Source organism: Hemicordylus capensis, chromosome 4 (assembly GCF_027244095.1).
Source record: "Hemicordylus capensis ecotype Gifberg chromosome 4, rHemCap1.1.pri, whole genome shotgun sequence".
Classification (NCBI taxonomy): domain Eukaryota; kingdom Metazoa; phylum Chordata; class Lepidosauria; order Squamata; family Cordylidae; genus Hemicordylus; species Hemicordylus capensis.
The window spans coordinates 32,619,954-32,633,873 of NC_069660.1; the positions used below are offsets into that span (position 1 = coordinate 32,619,954).

At 42.6% G+C, this 13,920-nt stretch overlaps 2 protein-coding genes across 10 annotated transcripts in view; one reads left to right on the forward strand and one right to left on the reverse strand.

The window, feature by feature from the left end:
* Positions 1–5,392, reverse strand: part of LOC128322331 (translocating chain-associated membrane protein 1-like 1) — a 32,179-nt gene extending 26,787 nt beyond the window's left edge. Inside the window, exons 1-4 of the mRNA XM_053243419.1 lie at positions 5,330–5,392; positions 5,124–5,237; positions 4,835–4,946; positions 3,715–3,767 (exon numbers count right to left, since the gene is read on the reverse strand). The gene's annotated coding sequence lies outside the window, so the exon portion shown is untranslated. The remainder of the gene's footprint in view (positions 1–3,714; positions 3,768–4,834; positions 4,947–5,123; positions 5,238–5,329) is intronic.
* ZMYND8 (zinc finger MYND-type containing 8) overlaps positions 1–13,920 on the forward strand; it is a 149,656-nt gene that overhangs the window by 275 nt on the left and 135,461 nt on the right. For 5 of the 9 annotated variants that reach the window (XR_008305667.1, XR_008305666.1, XM_053243417.1 and 2 more), the window contains exons 2-3: positions 3,661–3,853; positions 4,776–4,936. The exons of 1 other annotated variant lie outside the window; for it this stretch is intronic. Coding sequence is in view for 3 of the 8 variants with exons in the window: in XM_053243417.1 (XP_053099392.1) it covers positions 4,883–4,936 (54 nt within the window). In the remaining 5 variants the exon portion in view is untranslated. Of the gene's footprint in view, positions 1–3,660; positions 3,854–4,775; positions 4,937–9,838; positions 9,892–13,920 lie in introns of those variants that run through there. 3 more of the 9 variants (XM_053243404.1, XM_053243406.1, XM_053243408.1) reach the window with 2 other exon arrangements.

Consider the following 13,920-nt stretch of genomic DNA (forward strand, 5'->3'; position numbering starts at 1 on the left):
CATAGAATCGGGGTGTAAGGCTGCAATTCTGCACATGTTTACTTTGGAGTAAATCGCACAGAACGCGGTTCAAAGGGAGAAAGATGAGAGCAGAGCATGTGCTTTTCTTGGAAGTTCCAGCCAGGTTCATCGCGGTTCATCGCAGGCAAGAGGGGAAAAGGGATTTCCCGTAGTTGGGCTGAGGAAGAGCGGACGAGTGCCGCCTCCCGCTTACGCCGATGCTGTTTAAGACAGTTGTATATGTCATTTTTAATTAATTAATTAATTAATTAATTAATTAATTAATTTTTCCTTATATACCGCCTCTTCCAAAAACTCTAGGCGGTGACCAAAAACAAAACCAATCACGATTTTTTTAAAAAAGTATATATTTATAGAATTTATAAACTTGTGCTGCCACTACCTTTGAGGAACACAACAGATATATAATATAAATATGTATAATATAATAAAGATGTATAATATAAATATGTCTTTGTAGCCAAATTTTACATCAATTATTTAACTTTTTTAAAAAAATTGCACTTTAATATTTGGGCTTCTTAAGTGGCTTGCAAAAGAATAAAACAACTGAAACATACAAACAAAACAGACATATCCAAATCTAGAATGAGGTTTTCCAAAGTCCCCAAGGTTTTTAAAAGGAGGAATTCTAATGCGTGCAACAGAGAGTTGCAGTACAGTGGTTTGGCAAGATATAATATTAATGGTTAAAGAACATGAGCAGTGAGGTGGGAAATCCTTGGTTCAAATCGCTCTCTAGCCATGAACTCACTAGGTGACTTTACATAACCCACCATGATCGCAGCCTTCCAACTTCGGCCCTCCTGCAGATGTTGGCATACAATTCCCATAATCCCTGGCTATTGGCTGCTGTGGCTGAGAATTATGGGACTTGTAGTCCAAAAACAGCTGGGGGGCCTAAGTTGAGCAGGCCTGATCTACAACGTGGATAACAAGAGCGTCATACCCTCCTTGGCTGTTGCAAGTTCTTGGATAATAGGTGACATATATTGACCACTCAGACTATTTTTAAAATGCCAATTATATGTAAAGAACCCGAAGAGAGATGCTAGAATTTTTCACATTATGAATCTGTAAAGTGGGGCTGTAAGCCAAAATAGTGTGTGTTCTCTTCTAGCTTTAATATATCTCTTTTAATTGCACTTTATGTTGATCAATAGCTTTGATGGTTCTCAGTTTTTATCACATAGACAGGCCAATATTATCCCCATTTTGCAGAATGGGAACTGAGACTTGACAAAACAGTTGGTAGGGCCAGCCACCCAGTTAGTTCACAGTTCTTCTGGGCCCTATATCCATTTCAACTCTATATTGTCTCACAGGATGGGTTTGTACAACTGCCAGAAAGTAAGGTGTGGGAACCAGAGGTTCCTGATGAGTGTGTGCTTCTGGTGCAAGCCAGTACTTCTGTTCATTTCCATGTCTTCTGAACCCACTAATGTCAGGTTTCCTTTGACACGCTACATTTGCCACCTAACTTCAGATGTAGGTTACAGATGTTGAGTGGCAGAGGAAACCAACACTGTGGGGTGCAGGCAACATGAAAGTGAGTGGAAGCACTGGCGCTTGCCAGGAATTTGCGCTTGCTGGGATCTCCAGTTCTTGCTACCTTACTTTTACACTGTTATCCAAACTGACTCACGGTGAGTCAGTTAGCAAGCAATTGCTTTTTCTTCTCATCCATATGTAAGCTTCAGGCTGTGCTCAAGCTCAAGTCAGGGATCAACCCTGGACCTTCTGTGTATAATGTTTTTAAGTGTTCTTTACTATGAGAGAAATCCTTATTTACATTCATTTTTTAAAGCTTGTCCTGCTTACCCTTAATAATTTTGCAGAGTGTGAAGTAGAAGTGGGATTATCACTGCCAACTTTTGAACAAGCTCTTTAACAGCAATTTGATCTCTAGGTTAAAATATTTATCTCCATGCCACAAAAAACTTCATATGCTAATTCCTGCAAACTGTTTAATGGCACAAGAGCAAGCCAGACTGGCTTTCTTCTGTCAAATTGGCAACCTCCAGAAGAATCTGCTAAATAGGGATGTGCACGAACCGGTTCGGAGGCCATGTTGGAGGCCTCCGAACCGGTTCGGAACCGGACCGGTTTGGCACTGAGGGGGGGGTCTACCTTTAAGGGTGGGGGATAGTACTTACCCCTCCCGCCGCTCTTCCCCCTCCGGCGCTATGAGCACGCATGTGCGCGGTGCGCGCGCGTGCGCCTGTTGCCGCCATGCATGTGCGCCGCGACGGGCGCATGCGTGCTCGTATTTTCGCAACTTCCGGGCAACGACGGGGGCAGGGGTGGCAGGGAGGAACGCTGCTGCCCCCAAAACTACAAGCCTAAATGTAGCGCCGGAGGGGGAAGAGCGGCGGGAGGGGTAAGTACTACCCCCCCACCCTTAAAGGTAGACCCCCCCAGTGCCGAACCGCGCCGCAGTGGTTCCGTGCACACCACTACTGCTAAATGTGGAATAGTCCTATCTATTAAGGGAAACTTGATGAGTAGACCTTCAGTACTACTGATCTCCTCCAGATTATTTATTTACTTTGGAGAGCTATATCCTCTTCTTCAGGTAAAATGTCAAGCGGTTAACACAGTTAAAACATGATTACTCATAGGGCTATAATTTATGAAGATGGGCAAATTGGCATGTATGTTTTTTACAGTTCCAATTTATTTGTGAGTTTAGCCACAGTTATTGGATCTAAGACAGATGAGATTTAAAAAGATGTGGTTATCGAAATTAGGGTTGCCACCATTTAAACTGTCCCTTTACCTTTGCTTTTAACACCTGTTTGACTTGTAGCAGATGATACATTATTTTTATTTTACCGCCTGCATGCTGGTTTTTGACATAATTGTTCTCAAAGCAGTTCAAAATAATAAAACCAGATGTGTACATGGATGATGCTGCCCTTGCAATGTCAGATCTGGAATTCCAAGTGCCATCAATAGTATCATATGACGGTATCTGTTGTGTCCCTCAAAGGAGGTGGCAGCACAGGAACGTACTAGTGGAAGCAGAAGCACTTCAGAGTCCTCTCCCTACTCTACTGCATATTCTTGTTCCCATTACTGCTTATCTTCATTCCTCAGAAAGTTTCACCCCCAAATTCTTGCGCATGTAGCTACTGTTAAAGACACAAAAGCAGGCCAAGTCTAGGTTTTCTTTCTGGACAATTGGCAACCCTAATCTAAAATTACTACCTAAAACAAGACTACCATAAGAAACCAAGGGCAGTTGTGGAGTCTTTGGATTAGGTTTTATGAAGCAATACAAATAAGTCAGGAATGGTTGGTGTAAAATTGGTCCTGCATAATGGCAAAATATGAAAAACATACTTTACAAACTGCTTTTCAGCATTAAGGTTCTGTGATTTTTATCTGTGATATGCAGTCTATGCGTCCCATGTGGCCTAGTACATGCTAGGCTGACACAGAGCCGCAAAGAGGTAATTTGCCTGTCAGGTGAATAGTGTACAGTGTGCCCCAAGACACCCTGTGTGCAATGTAACTATAGGCTGATGAAGTGGGCTTTAATCCACAAAAACCTAGCCCACAGTGGTTATGTTAGCCTTTAAGGCACTGCACAAGACTATTATTGTAACTTATGAATATATTTCTTTGTTTCCCAAGTTAAAGGTGACCCAAGGAAGATGGTTCTCTTATGTATAGCAGGAGCCAGTTTACCTGTTACGAATTTCTTCATAGATGCTCACTCTCCCCTGCCCAAGCACATTTCTCTGGTTTTGGATTAGTTTCATATAGGAGAGAAAGAAAGAGAAACAAATGAAAGCTACAAAAAGAAAGGAGGAAAAGTAACAAAAACGTATGTCGTAAATTCCAATTTGTCATCATTACTGTATAGAAACAAAGGCTGATTGCCCTCTGTTTTGTGATAGTGGTTATATATAAGACACCAGTGTCTGTATAGTATAAAAACAAATGTGGTATAAAAACTTAATTTCACCATTTTAAGCCTTGAACGTTCAATTGGTTGTAAAATTTAAGCCATCCATCCTGAAATTTGGCATGGAATAACTGAGCTATAAATTGTTCAAATTTAATGAAGATCTGTTGAGAAATACCGTCTTTTTCTGATTCTAAAATGCCTGCATGCATAAGACACACCTACATGGACATGAGGGAGCTACCTCTGTTTCTATGACTTCTGTGACAGGGAGTAAACATGTAGTGGTAGAAACCAGAGAGTAGGTAACAACAACATATGAACATCAACAAAGCTATTTATGGACCTGCTTGTCCTCAGAGGTGTGGGGTGGGGGCAGCCTCTGGGTTCAGAGCTGACAGCGAGGTGGGACGGGGAAGTCATTATTGGACGGCCAGGGTTCCCGTCTCAGTCGTATTTGGCAAAACGTTCAAATTCTGTTTCTGAATCAGTGGATTCAAATATCACCTGAAGGCTATCATCTTCAGAGTCTCCCATCCCATTCATTGGGTAACATTTCTTGACACCCTGCTGTATAATGGCAGGATCTATTGCTTCCCATGCCTTTTTGATTCACCGTACAATAATAGAAAGGTCTGGCTTCTTCTGACAGCCTGATGTGGTGAGTGCCCTCGGCCCAGCATGCATCCACTCCCCCCATTTCTTCTGCATTAGTTGCTTGAAGGGCCGATTGCAGCTCCCATCCATGACCTGCAACTAGCTTGTCATCCTCTCTGGGATGATTACGAGGTCAGTCTGGTTTTATGGATGATGTTCTTCTGTTCTTCGATTTGTCTGATAGAGTATTGATGTCATGGAGTTGCAATATGAACCATTGATACTGGCGCAGCTGGTGCTCACCTGCAGCAGACGTTGAGCTACTGAAGTGCACCTACGGATGGACAGCTTATGCCCCCACATAAAGAGGTTGCACCATTTTTCAGGGGCCTTGAAAGTTTTGAGGTGATCCATCCTTAGAGAAAGAGAATATATACTTAAGTAAAAGATGGACATACAATATAAGTGACCCAATAGGTAATGATATAATTGACAAAATGCTAAGACTTGTAGCACTCAAAGTTTTGAAAGCTTATTCTGTCAAATGAAATCTCCAATATAACACTGTATTATTAGTTGGAATTGTACTCACATATCAAAGTCCTTCTCAAATCCAAAAGGGAGCTAGTGATCTTGAAGTCCACTCAATATATTAGCAATGTCTCTCAGTTCAGATGATGTAGTTAGTCATGCTTTCAAATGGACTCTTGAGTATAAAGGATACAAAATACCAATGTAACAATTTAAATTCAAAAGTACAAGCACAAAGTGATCAAAAATCTTTTTGCCAACACTTACCCTGTTGTCTTTTCAAGAAGCAGAACTTAATGGTGCCTTACACCTCCAATGGCTCTCTTTGACCTTACATAAAGAAACAAAATGCATTGCCGTAGGGTGCATTTCTACTTCGACAGTGTGCTGCCCGCAACCTGTGCTGGATCGGCTGGGAAGGCCTCAATCAGGCAGGTAGCCTGCCCACCTTTCTGGGCATGGTGGGTGTTATAGCTTCCAGGCAGCAGCTCTTACTGCATTCCGGGATCAGTTGCCGGTGCTGATCCTGGCTGCAAGGATGCACAAATCATGAACCCTGAGTTGAACCCTTTGCTACCTTGGTCAGACTCAGTGGAGGAGGCATTCATTACTTCCGAACCTGACTCCCACATGCAAGAGTCACACAGAAGACTGAGGAGTAGGGGTTCTAGGAGCTTCCAACTACAGCACCAGTGTCCCCCACACCCACTGATCCTCTCAACACTCCCCTACCCTTGTCCTCAGAGGATGAAGCAGAGGCACCATCAGCTACCCAGCCCTGCTGTGAACATCTCTACCACCTGGCTGGTAGACCTGGCCTGGAATTGAATGCACCTCTGGTTGCTACTTAAGGTCTCTGTTTGCCTCTGCTTCTCACTGAAGCAACTTCATTTGTGGATGTGTTTGGCCTGCTTTCTGTTCACTGCTTTTGGATTCCTTGGCTTCTGACCCTTTGCTTGGTTTGACTCTGACCTTGCCTGTTCCTACTGGACTGATCCTTGGTCTCTGACCTCTGTCTTGTGACTTTGGCTTGGTCTGCTCCTACATTGTGGATCCTGCCACACCTTATTTGCCCAGGTACAACACTTTCCTGGTTAGGAGCACCATGGTTCTTCCCCTGGCCCAAGCCACCCTGCACCCCAGCTTTGAGTCACCCTACCTGGTGGACCAAGAGTAGGGATGTGCACAAACCTGTTCAGAGGCCCTTTTATGGGCCTCTGAACTGGTTCAAACAACCAGCAGTTCAGCTGGCTTGAAGATGGTGGGGGTACCTTTAAGTGCAGGGGAGGGTGCTCTTCCCCCACCCCTGCGTTTCCCCCCGCTGGCGCTACACTTCAGAGGGGTCCGGCGGGGTGGCAGTGGACCTCCCTGCTTCCCCAATTCCTCATTGAAGTGACAGGAAGTATCCAACGTGCATGTGCATGTCGGGCAGGTGCACGTTGTGCTCACTTTTGTGCATGTCGGGTCCTTCCCGTCACTTACATTCCAATGAGGCAATGGGGCAGCAGGGAGGTACGCTGCCGCCTCACTGGACCCTTTTGAAGTGTAGCGCTGGTGGGGGAAACCTGGCAGGAGGGATAAGAGCACCTTCCCCCACCATTAAAGGTATCTCCCCCACCTTTGAGCCGCCCCTCCGCCGGTTCCGTGAACATCCCTAACCAAGAGTGGGTTGGATAGCTAGTAGACCTATCCTCTGGTCTTTCTCCCACCTCAGCCAAGCACCTTTCCCAGATAGGAGCACCATTCTCCTGCCGCTGGAGTTTTCATCTTGTGTCTCTCTCTTACAATAGACAAAGATTAACTCTCCCATTTCCTGTCCTGTCACACTGAATCAAAATGACAAATTTAAAAGAATGCCTACTATAGATGGTCTGTGATACTGCAGTTTCTTTAAGAAGTTCAGAATGGTATTTTATTTCCACACCAACCTGTGAAGGTAAGTCAGATGGTGGCTTTTCTAAGACCAGGAAAAGCTAACCAAGCAAAAAAGATAGATAACAAAATTATTAAGAACAAATGCTTGAATAAGAATCGCTCTGTCTAGAGTTTGTTTCTAGTTACTTATTGCAATTCAGGCAAATGGGGAGGGGCAATTTTCAGCAAGTCCCTTCCCCCTCTGCAGCTGTCTGTACTTTGAGAAAATATGTACCTGTGGTTTGTGGAACCATTAGGGACATTTTCAGGAGGCACAGGTGGCTGAGGAGGAATTGGTATTTCTGAAAACTGCCTGTAACATAAAAGTGTTCTTCTGCTAGCATGTGGCTAATCTGGATGTCAGTCAGTGTCAAAATAATAGATGAGATAAGTAGAATAAATTTTAGCTTTTTAAACATAATATTCCTTTTTTCAAATAACTACTTTTTTTGCTTTAGATTTTATTAGTCTGAAGTCTGTAATACAGCAACTTCAATTATTAATTTAATTTAATTTAAAATATTTATACCATGCCCCTCCAGTACACTGTTGCTCGTGGCAGTTAACAACATTTATAAAATAATTACAATGTAAAATTGGACTAATAAAATTAACCAAATTAAGCTAAACAAGTTAAAAATCCAAGCTACAACCACAATTGGAATTACAGATTTTTAAATTTCAAATTAAAGGTTATTTTAAAAAACCCTAAAATTAAGAATTGTAAAAACCAAAGTATTGCTTGTCTGGTTGTACAGGTGGTCTTTGACTTAAGATGCTCCAAGTTAAGATCTGTTGCACTTAAAACATTCGTAAATTGTACCTTGATATAATTGTGTCGTCATTATATCAACCAAATTGCACCTTGTTTCAGCTTTACAACTGTGTTTCAGCTTTACAACAGTTGCCCCTGGAGGGGAGGCTCTGCTAGATGACTGCTGGTGCAAGGGCTAGAGGAAGAGGAGATGATAGAGGCAGCTTAAACTCCCTTTGTCATTGAGACTGACAGTCCTAGTGGCAGTTGCTGCTGCGTCGGAGGAGGGTCTGGCTAACTGGCCCATTTGAGAGGCTCCTCCCACCACTGCCACTTCCACTCCTCCAGATTTAACTGTTGTGTTGTGATAGCAAGAGGTAGGAACTAAGCCCATTACCAGCCCACATGCTGCTTCCTGCCGATCCTTCCTCCTTCCCTGTCTAACTGTTGCCCAGGAGGTGAAGGAGATGGATGAGCTACACAATTGTCTCCCTCCCTTCCACAGAAAAGTAAGAAAAAGCCAAGAAGGGAGTGAGTGGTGAGGTTGAACAACTTCCGATTCTCGTGGTTAGAGTGCTGGACTAGGACTGGGGAGACCCGAGTTCAAATCCCCATTCAGCCATGATACTAGCTGGGTGACTCTGGGCCAGTCACTTCTCTCTCAGCCTAACCTACTTCACAGGGTTGTTGTGAGGAGAAACCTAAGTATATAGTACACCGCTCTGGGCTCCTTGGAGGAAGAGTGGGATATAAATGTAAAAATAAAATAATAAAATAAAATATAAATAAATAAAACTCTTCCGCTGCATGTCTGTGACTTACACACCACCAGGTTTGAGAGAAGCAGAAAAATAGGACATTTGGCCTTGGTTCTGGAACTAAAACCCCATTTGTAGCATTGTCTCCTATGGGAAAATAGGCTCTGAGTTAAAGACATTTCAAAATAAAGTGCAGTTTTTAGGAACCAGTTGTGACTTAAGTCTGAAGACTTGCGTGTGTCTTGTGAATGTCCAGGCAGAAATTCTACAAATCATTCTGGTGTTATGTTTTGGTCAAACCATATTGTTAACACAATTAACATTAAGAGCATTCTGCACTAGCTGAGAATGACTGCACAACTTCTGTTCTGAGACAAGTATCTGAGGCCTGTTCTCTTGCTTTAATTTGTTTGTTTGTTCAATTTTTAGACTGCCCTTACAAAATAGCTCAGGGCGGTTCACAAACATCAAAGACCCTTTAAAACAATTTAAGAGCACTGGAAGGCCAGGCCGAACAGATAGGTCTTTAGGGCTCTCCTAAATTCCAAGAAAGAATTCAAATTATGGATATCTGCAGGGAGCGCATTCCCCAGTCCAGGAGTGGCTACAGAGAAGGCCCGCCTCTGGGTCGCCACCAGACGAGTGGTGGCAACTGGAGCCAGACCTCCTCAGATGATCTTAGTGTGTGGTGGGGATCAGACCGAAGAAGGCGCTCTCTAAGGTAACTTGGACCTAAACCGTTCAGGGCTTTAAAGGTAATAACCAGCACTTTGTATTTTGCTCGGAAACATATCGGCAGCCAGTGCAGCTGTTTCAAAATAGGCATAATATGGTCTCTCTGGGTTGCCCCAGAGACCAGCCTTGCTGCCGCATTTTGAAGTAACTGAAGTTTCCGAACTATGTACAAAGACAGCCCCACGTAGAGCGCGTTACAGTAGTCAAGCCTGGAGGTTACCGGCTGGTGCACCACTGTTCTGAGGTCATCTCCCTCTAGGAATGGACGCAGCTGTCGAATCAGCCTAAGCTGATAAAAAGCTCTCCTGGCCACAGCCTCCACCTGAGATACCAGAGTGAGGCCTGGATGACAGCTAAAATATTTTCTTCCAATTATGGTAGTGACATGAAAAGTATTAGGGGCTTCATTGAGAACAAACTGTGTTTTAAGGTTAGGATATCTTGCAGTTGTGAACCCGGTGTTGTAGATGATGTGCTGGTGCAATGGTGCTAGTGGTGACCTTCCCCCCCACCCCTTTCCTTCTATCCCTTTCCTCCAAAAGTCATTCCCATGGGGCAAGGAGCCTTGGAAGTGGCATGGAATGTGGTGGAAGAAGCTGCAGAGGGAGACAGTAAGACCCCAGCAACTGGGTAGAGATGTTCGCTGCACTGCAAGTAGAGCTCTAAAGGTGCTAGTACTGCTCTAAAAACATTCATGATGAGCAGTTTTCTAAACCTGAAAAGGAAATTGTGGATTTTGAAAAGTGAAAGTGATTTTTTACTGAGTTTGTGTCAGCTGTAACAAATTAGTTCATCTCAAGTTTAAAAAGTTGATATGGCTAAAGTAGTGGTGGCGGATAATGAATGAAGAAGGAAAATAATTGAGTATCAAAGTAATAATTATGGGATTGATGATACTGGTTTGTATGCTTGTGTGAATGTCAGAATTGAGAAAAAAACTGCTTACCTGTGAGGGATGTGTTAAATGGTATGGGTGTAGCACCCATAAAGTGTCAGAAAGTTTAAATTTGTATGAAAGAATTCTTATTCAGTTAGTGAAACCTTTACAAACTGTCATTCATTTAAATACCAAAAGTGGCAATTTGCCAGGAAAATGATTGGTGAGAGCTATCTAAGAAAAAGGTGTATATTATACCTTCTATTTTAGTGAATGGGGTACTAAGAATGAAGTAATTTGACAGGAGCTTATAGTTATTTTAAGGAACATAGTCCTGCCTATAAAGATACTGACATAGATTTGGAATCTGTTTTGAGGATTATGATACTGACTTGTGTGATAAATCTATGTTAGGAAAAATTGATTTTACATTGGAGAATGTATAAAAGAAATGGACTATTCATCCTTTGCATGGTTGGGACCCCCTGTAGGAGACAGCCTGTATCAGATAATAAAGCTTACAGACTCTAGTATTAGAGTATGGTGAAAATGATTGGAAGCAAAATGCTTTCTAGGTTTCTATCTGGTGTGTACATGATGAGTTGATGTTCATAAACTAGATTATAAAAAGTAATGTGAATACATTATATGAATTCATCGTTCCATAGAAATAATCAGTGGCCAAGATCCAGATTAATTCTTCACCAGTGCACCAGGGTTTTTTGTTGCACAGCTCATGCATGTGTATGTGTGTGTGTGTTCTCAGCAAGCTGCCATTTCCTCTGTAGGTACCTGTGTCTCCCAAAACTAGCTGCCCGATGGTTCCCAAACCCTCAGGTACATAGTTCTGGAAGGTACAGGTGGTTACAGAGGAAACAAAAACAACAAACCAATCAATCATCTTTATTAGGATCAAAGACCAGCACAGAATAAGGTAAAGATACAATATAATAAAACACATGCTAAATGAAATATAACTCTAAAAGCTAAGTATGATTATGATAGTAAAATACAACTCTAAAAACTGTATGGAATTATTAAAGTAAAATGCTACCGGCTAAGCCTAAAATCTGTAGGAAGGTTAATAGAGTAAATGAATCCTTAAAAATAGGGCAACTAAAAGTATAAAATGGTTAAAATAATATATACAAGCTACATAAAAGCAATATAAAAGCAGTGAAGTAAAAGGCAAATTAAAATTATTATACAGTCAAGCAAATGATATGCTCAAAGGTCAAACATCTGCTGCCAGATATTAAATGGCGGTCAGGACCCTGGCAACTTTGAAACAACAACAAATATTTATATACTGCTTTTTATCAAAAGATTCCAAAGTGGTTTACACAGAGAAGTGATAAATAAATAAGATGGAACCCTGTCGCCAAAGGGCTCACAATCTAAAAAGAAACACAGGATAGACACCAGCAACAGTCACTGGAGGTACTGTGCTTGGGGTGGATAGGGCCAGTTACTCTCCCCTTGCTCAATAAAGATAATCACCACATTAAAAAGGTGCCTCATTGCCCAGTTAGCAGGGGTTAGGAAAGGGCAGCTTGCCAAAAATCTCTCCCCCACTCATGTAAGAGAATATTGCATATTGGTGGAGGGCTAGCTTGCATGTTGGCCAGTATTTGTTCCATAGTTTGGGGAGAGTGAACTGAATATTTTGTCTTCAAGTATTGCTCACATGTCTTACTGATCACTTTGGAGGTATCAGTGCATAGAAAATGCTAGATGTAATAAATAGTAGAGATCCATTAGTTGAAGAAAATCTGCAAGACATAAAGGATATTCACATGACAGGAGGCTTGGCGGGGGGAAGGCTGCAAAAACTTACCTTTCCTCCATACGATAGTTGAACATTGGTGGAAGTGTGGACCATACTCCCACATAATCCCTGCTGCTCCTAGCAGTGTAATGCTCTGGAGGCTGGGACAACATGTCCCAGCATCCAGGAATCCCATAATGCACCGCTTAACAAGTGTGGTGCATTGAGGGATTTCTCCGGGAGATGGGTGCTCTAGGCACCCATCTCTGTGTCCGCTCAGACTGCAAGCGGCCCGAGTGTTCCCATGGACTCCAGCGCTGGGGTTAAGGGTGTGCCCGCGCCCTAAACCTTGACTAAAGGCCGGGGTAAAAAGCAGGGTTTGGAGGGAGGGCAGCGCTGGGAGTGATCTTCCTCCTGATGCTGCACACAAGCAGCCTAGCCCAGGCTAGGTTGCTCATGAGCATAGTCTTATCATGTCTTAAATGTGGGATTCTTAGGAATATTGGTACCATAGACAAAATTAATTGCAATGCACGCTTTGAAATTTTGGACCTCTATCATGGTTTGTTACATTTAGTTGTGTCGAATATATTATTTCCGGTCTTGAGGAAATGTTGGAGAACTTGTCAGTTCTTCCAGCTTGGATGGCTTTAAAAAAGGCTTTAGACAGATTCACGGTGGGCAGGTCTATCAGTGGCTACTAGTCTGATGTCTATGAGCAACCTCCAGCCTCAGAGGCATGATGCTTCTCAATACTAGTTGCAGGGGAGCAACAGCAGGAGAGAGGGCATGCACATACCTCTTGCCTGTGGGCTCCCCAGAGGCATCTGTTGGGCCACTGTGTGAAACAGGATGCTGGACTGGATGGGCCTTGTGCCTGATCTAGCAGGGCTGTTCTTATGTTCTTGTTATTATAGATATAAGTTAATTCTCTATTATTCCTTAATAGAAGAATTCACTTCTGAATTTGGTTACTCATTTCTGGAGGATTGTGTACCAAAGGTGTGACGCCCCACATATGGTGCTTTGCTAGAGGATGATCTAAGTTGGGACATGATAGTAATTAGGAGGTAGCTGGATACACTGTCAAATCTGAAAAAGTCAAAATTCCTGTTCTTTGACAGCTTGTGGATGATTTTGAAACGTACAAATGTGGTAAGACCTGTTGTGAACCAAAACACTTATTTGATTTCCTATTCCTTATTTGGTATTTAAAACAAGTTGATGGAAAAAATTGGAACAGTATTTCCAGCTATTGTTGAAATAAGTCTGAGAGAATATACAATTTGTCCTGTATTGATAAGGAGAAATATATAAATGATTACAATCCTGTTTTGCTTTTGATCTAACTGGCTAACATAGATGTTCAGTTTCATTCATTCATTCATTCATTCATTCATTCATTCATTTATACGTTTATATCCCACTCTTCCTCCAAGGAGCCCAGAGCAGTGTACTACATACTTGAGTTTCTCCTCACAACAACTCTGTGAAGTAGGTTAGGCTGAGAGAGAAGTGACTGGCCCAGAGTCACCCAGCTAGTTTTATGGCTGAATGGGGATTTGAACTCGGGTCTCCTCAGTAAGAGCATACATAACAAAACAGTTATGTTAGCCCACTTGCGCCTCAAAAATTTATGCGTCTGCCATCTTGAATCAGTGTGGATGACATCATCAAGCCATGACATTGAGGTGTCCGTGTGTGTCACTCACTGCAACTCTACCTAATTTGGTTTAAATTGTTTAGACAGTCCACAAATTAGCCAGCTTGCGCCTCAGATGTTCATGTGGCTGCCATCTTGAATGGGAGTGGATGACTTCATCATACACCACACCATTTGGACATCCTTATGTGTCCCTACAGCTGTAGCAAATTTGGTTCAAATCAGTTAGGTGGTTCACAAGTTAGCCCACATGCGCCTCAAATGTTTACATGTCCGCCATCTTGGATCGAGGTGGATGACATCATCACAACCTACACCATCGAGGTGTCCCTGTGTCCCTACAATTTTGATTTGAACCCAATTTGCTGCAGCTGTATGGATACATAGGG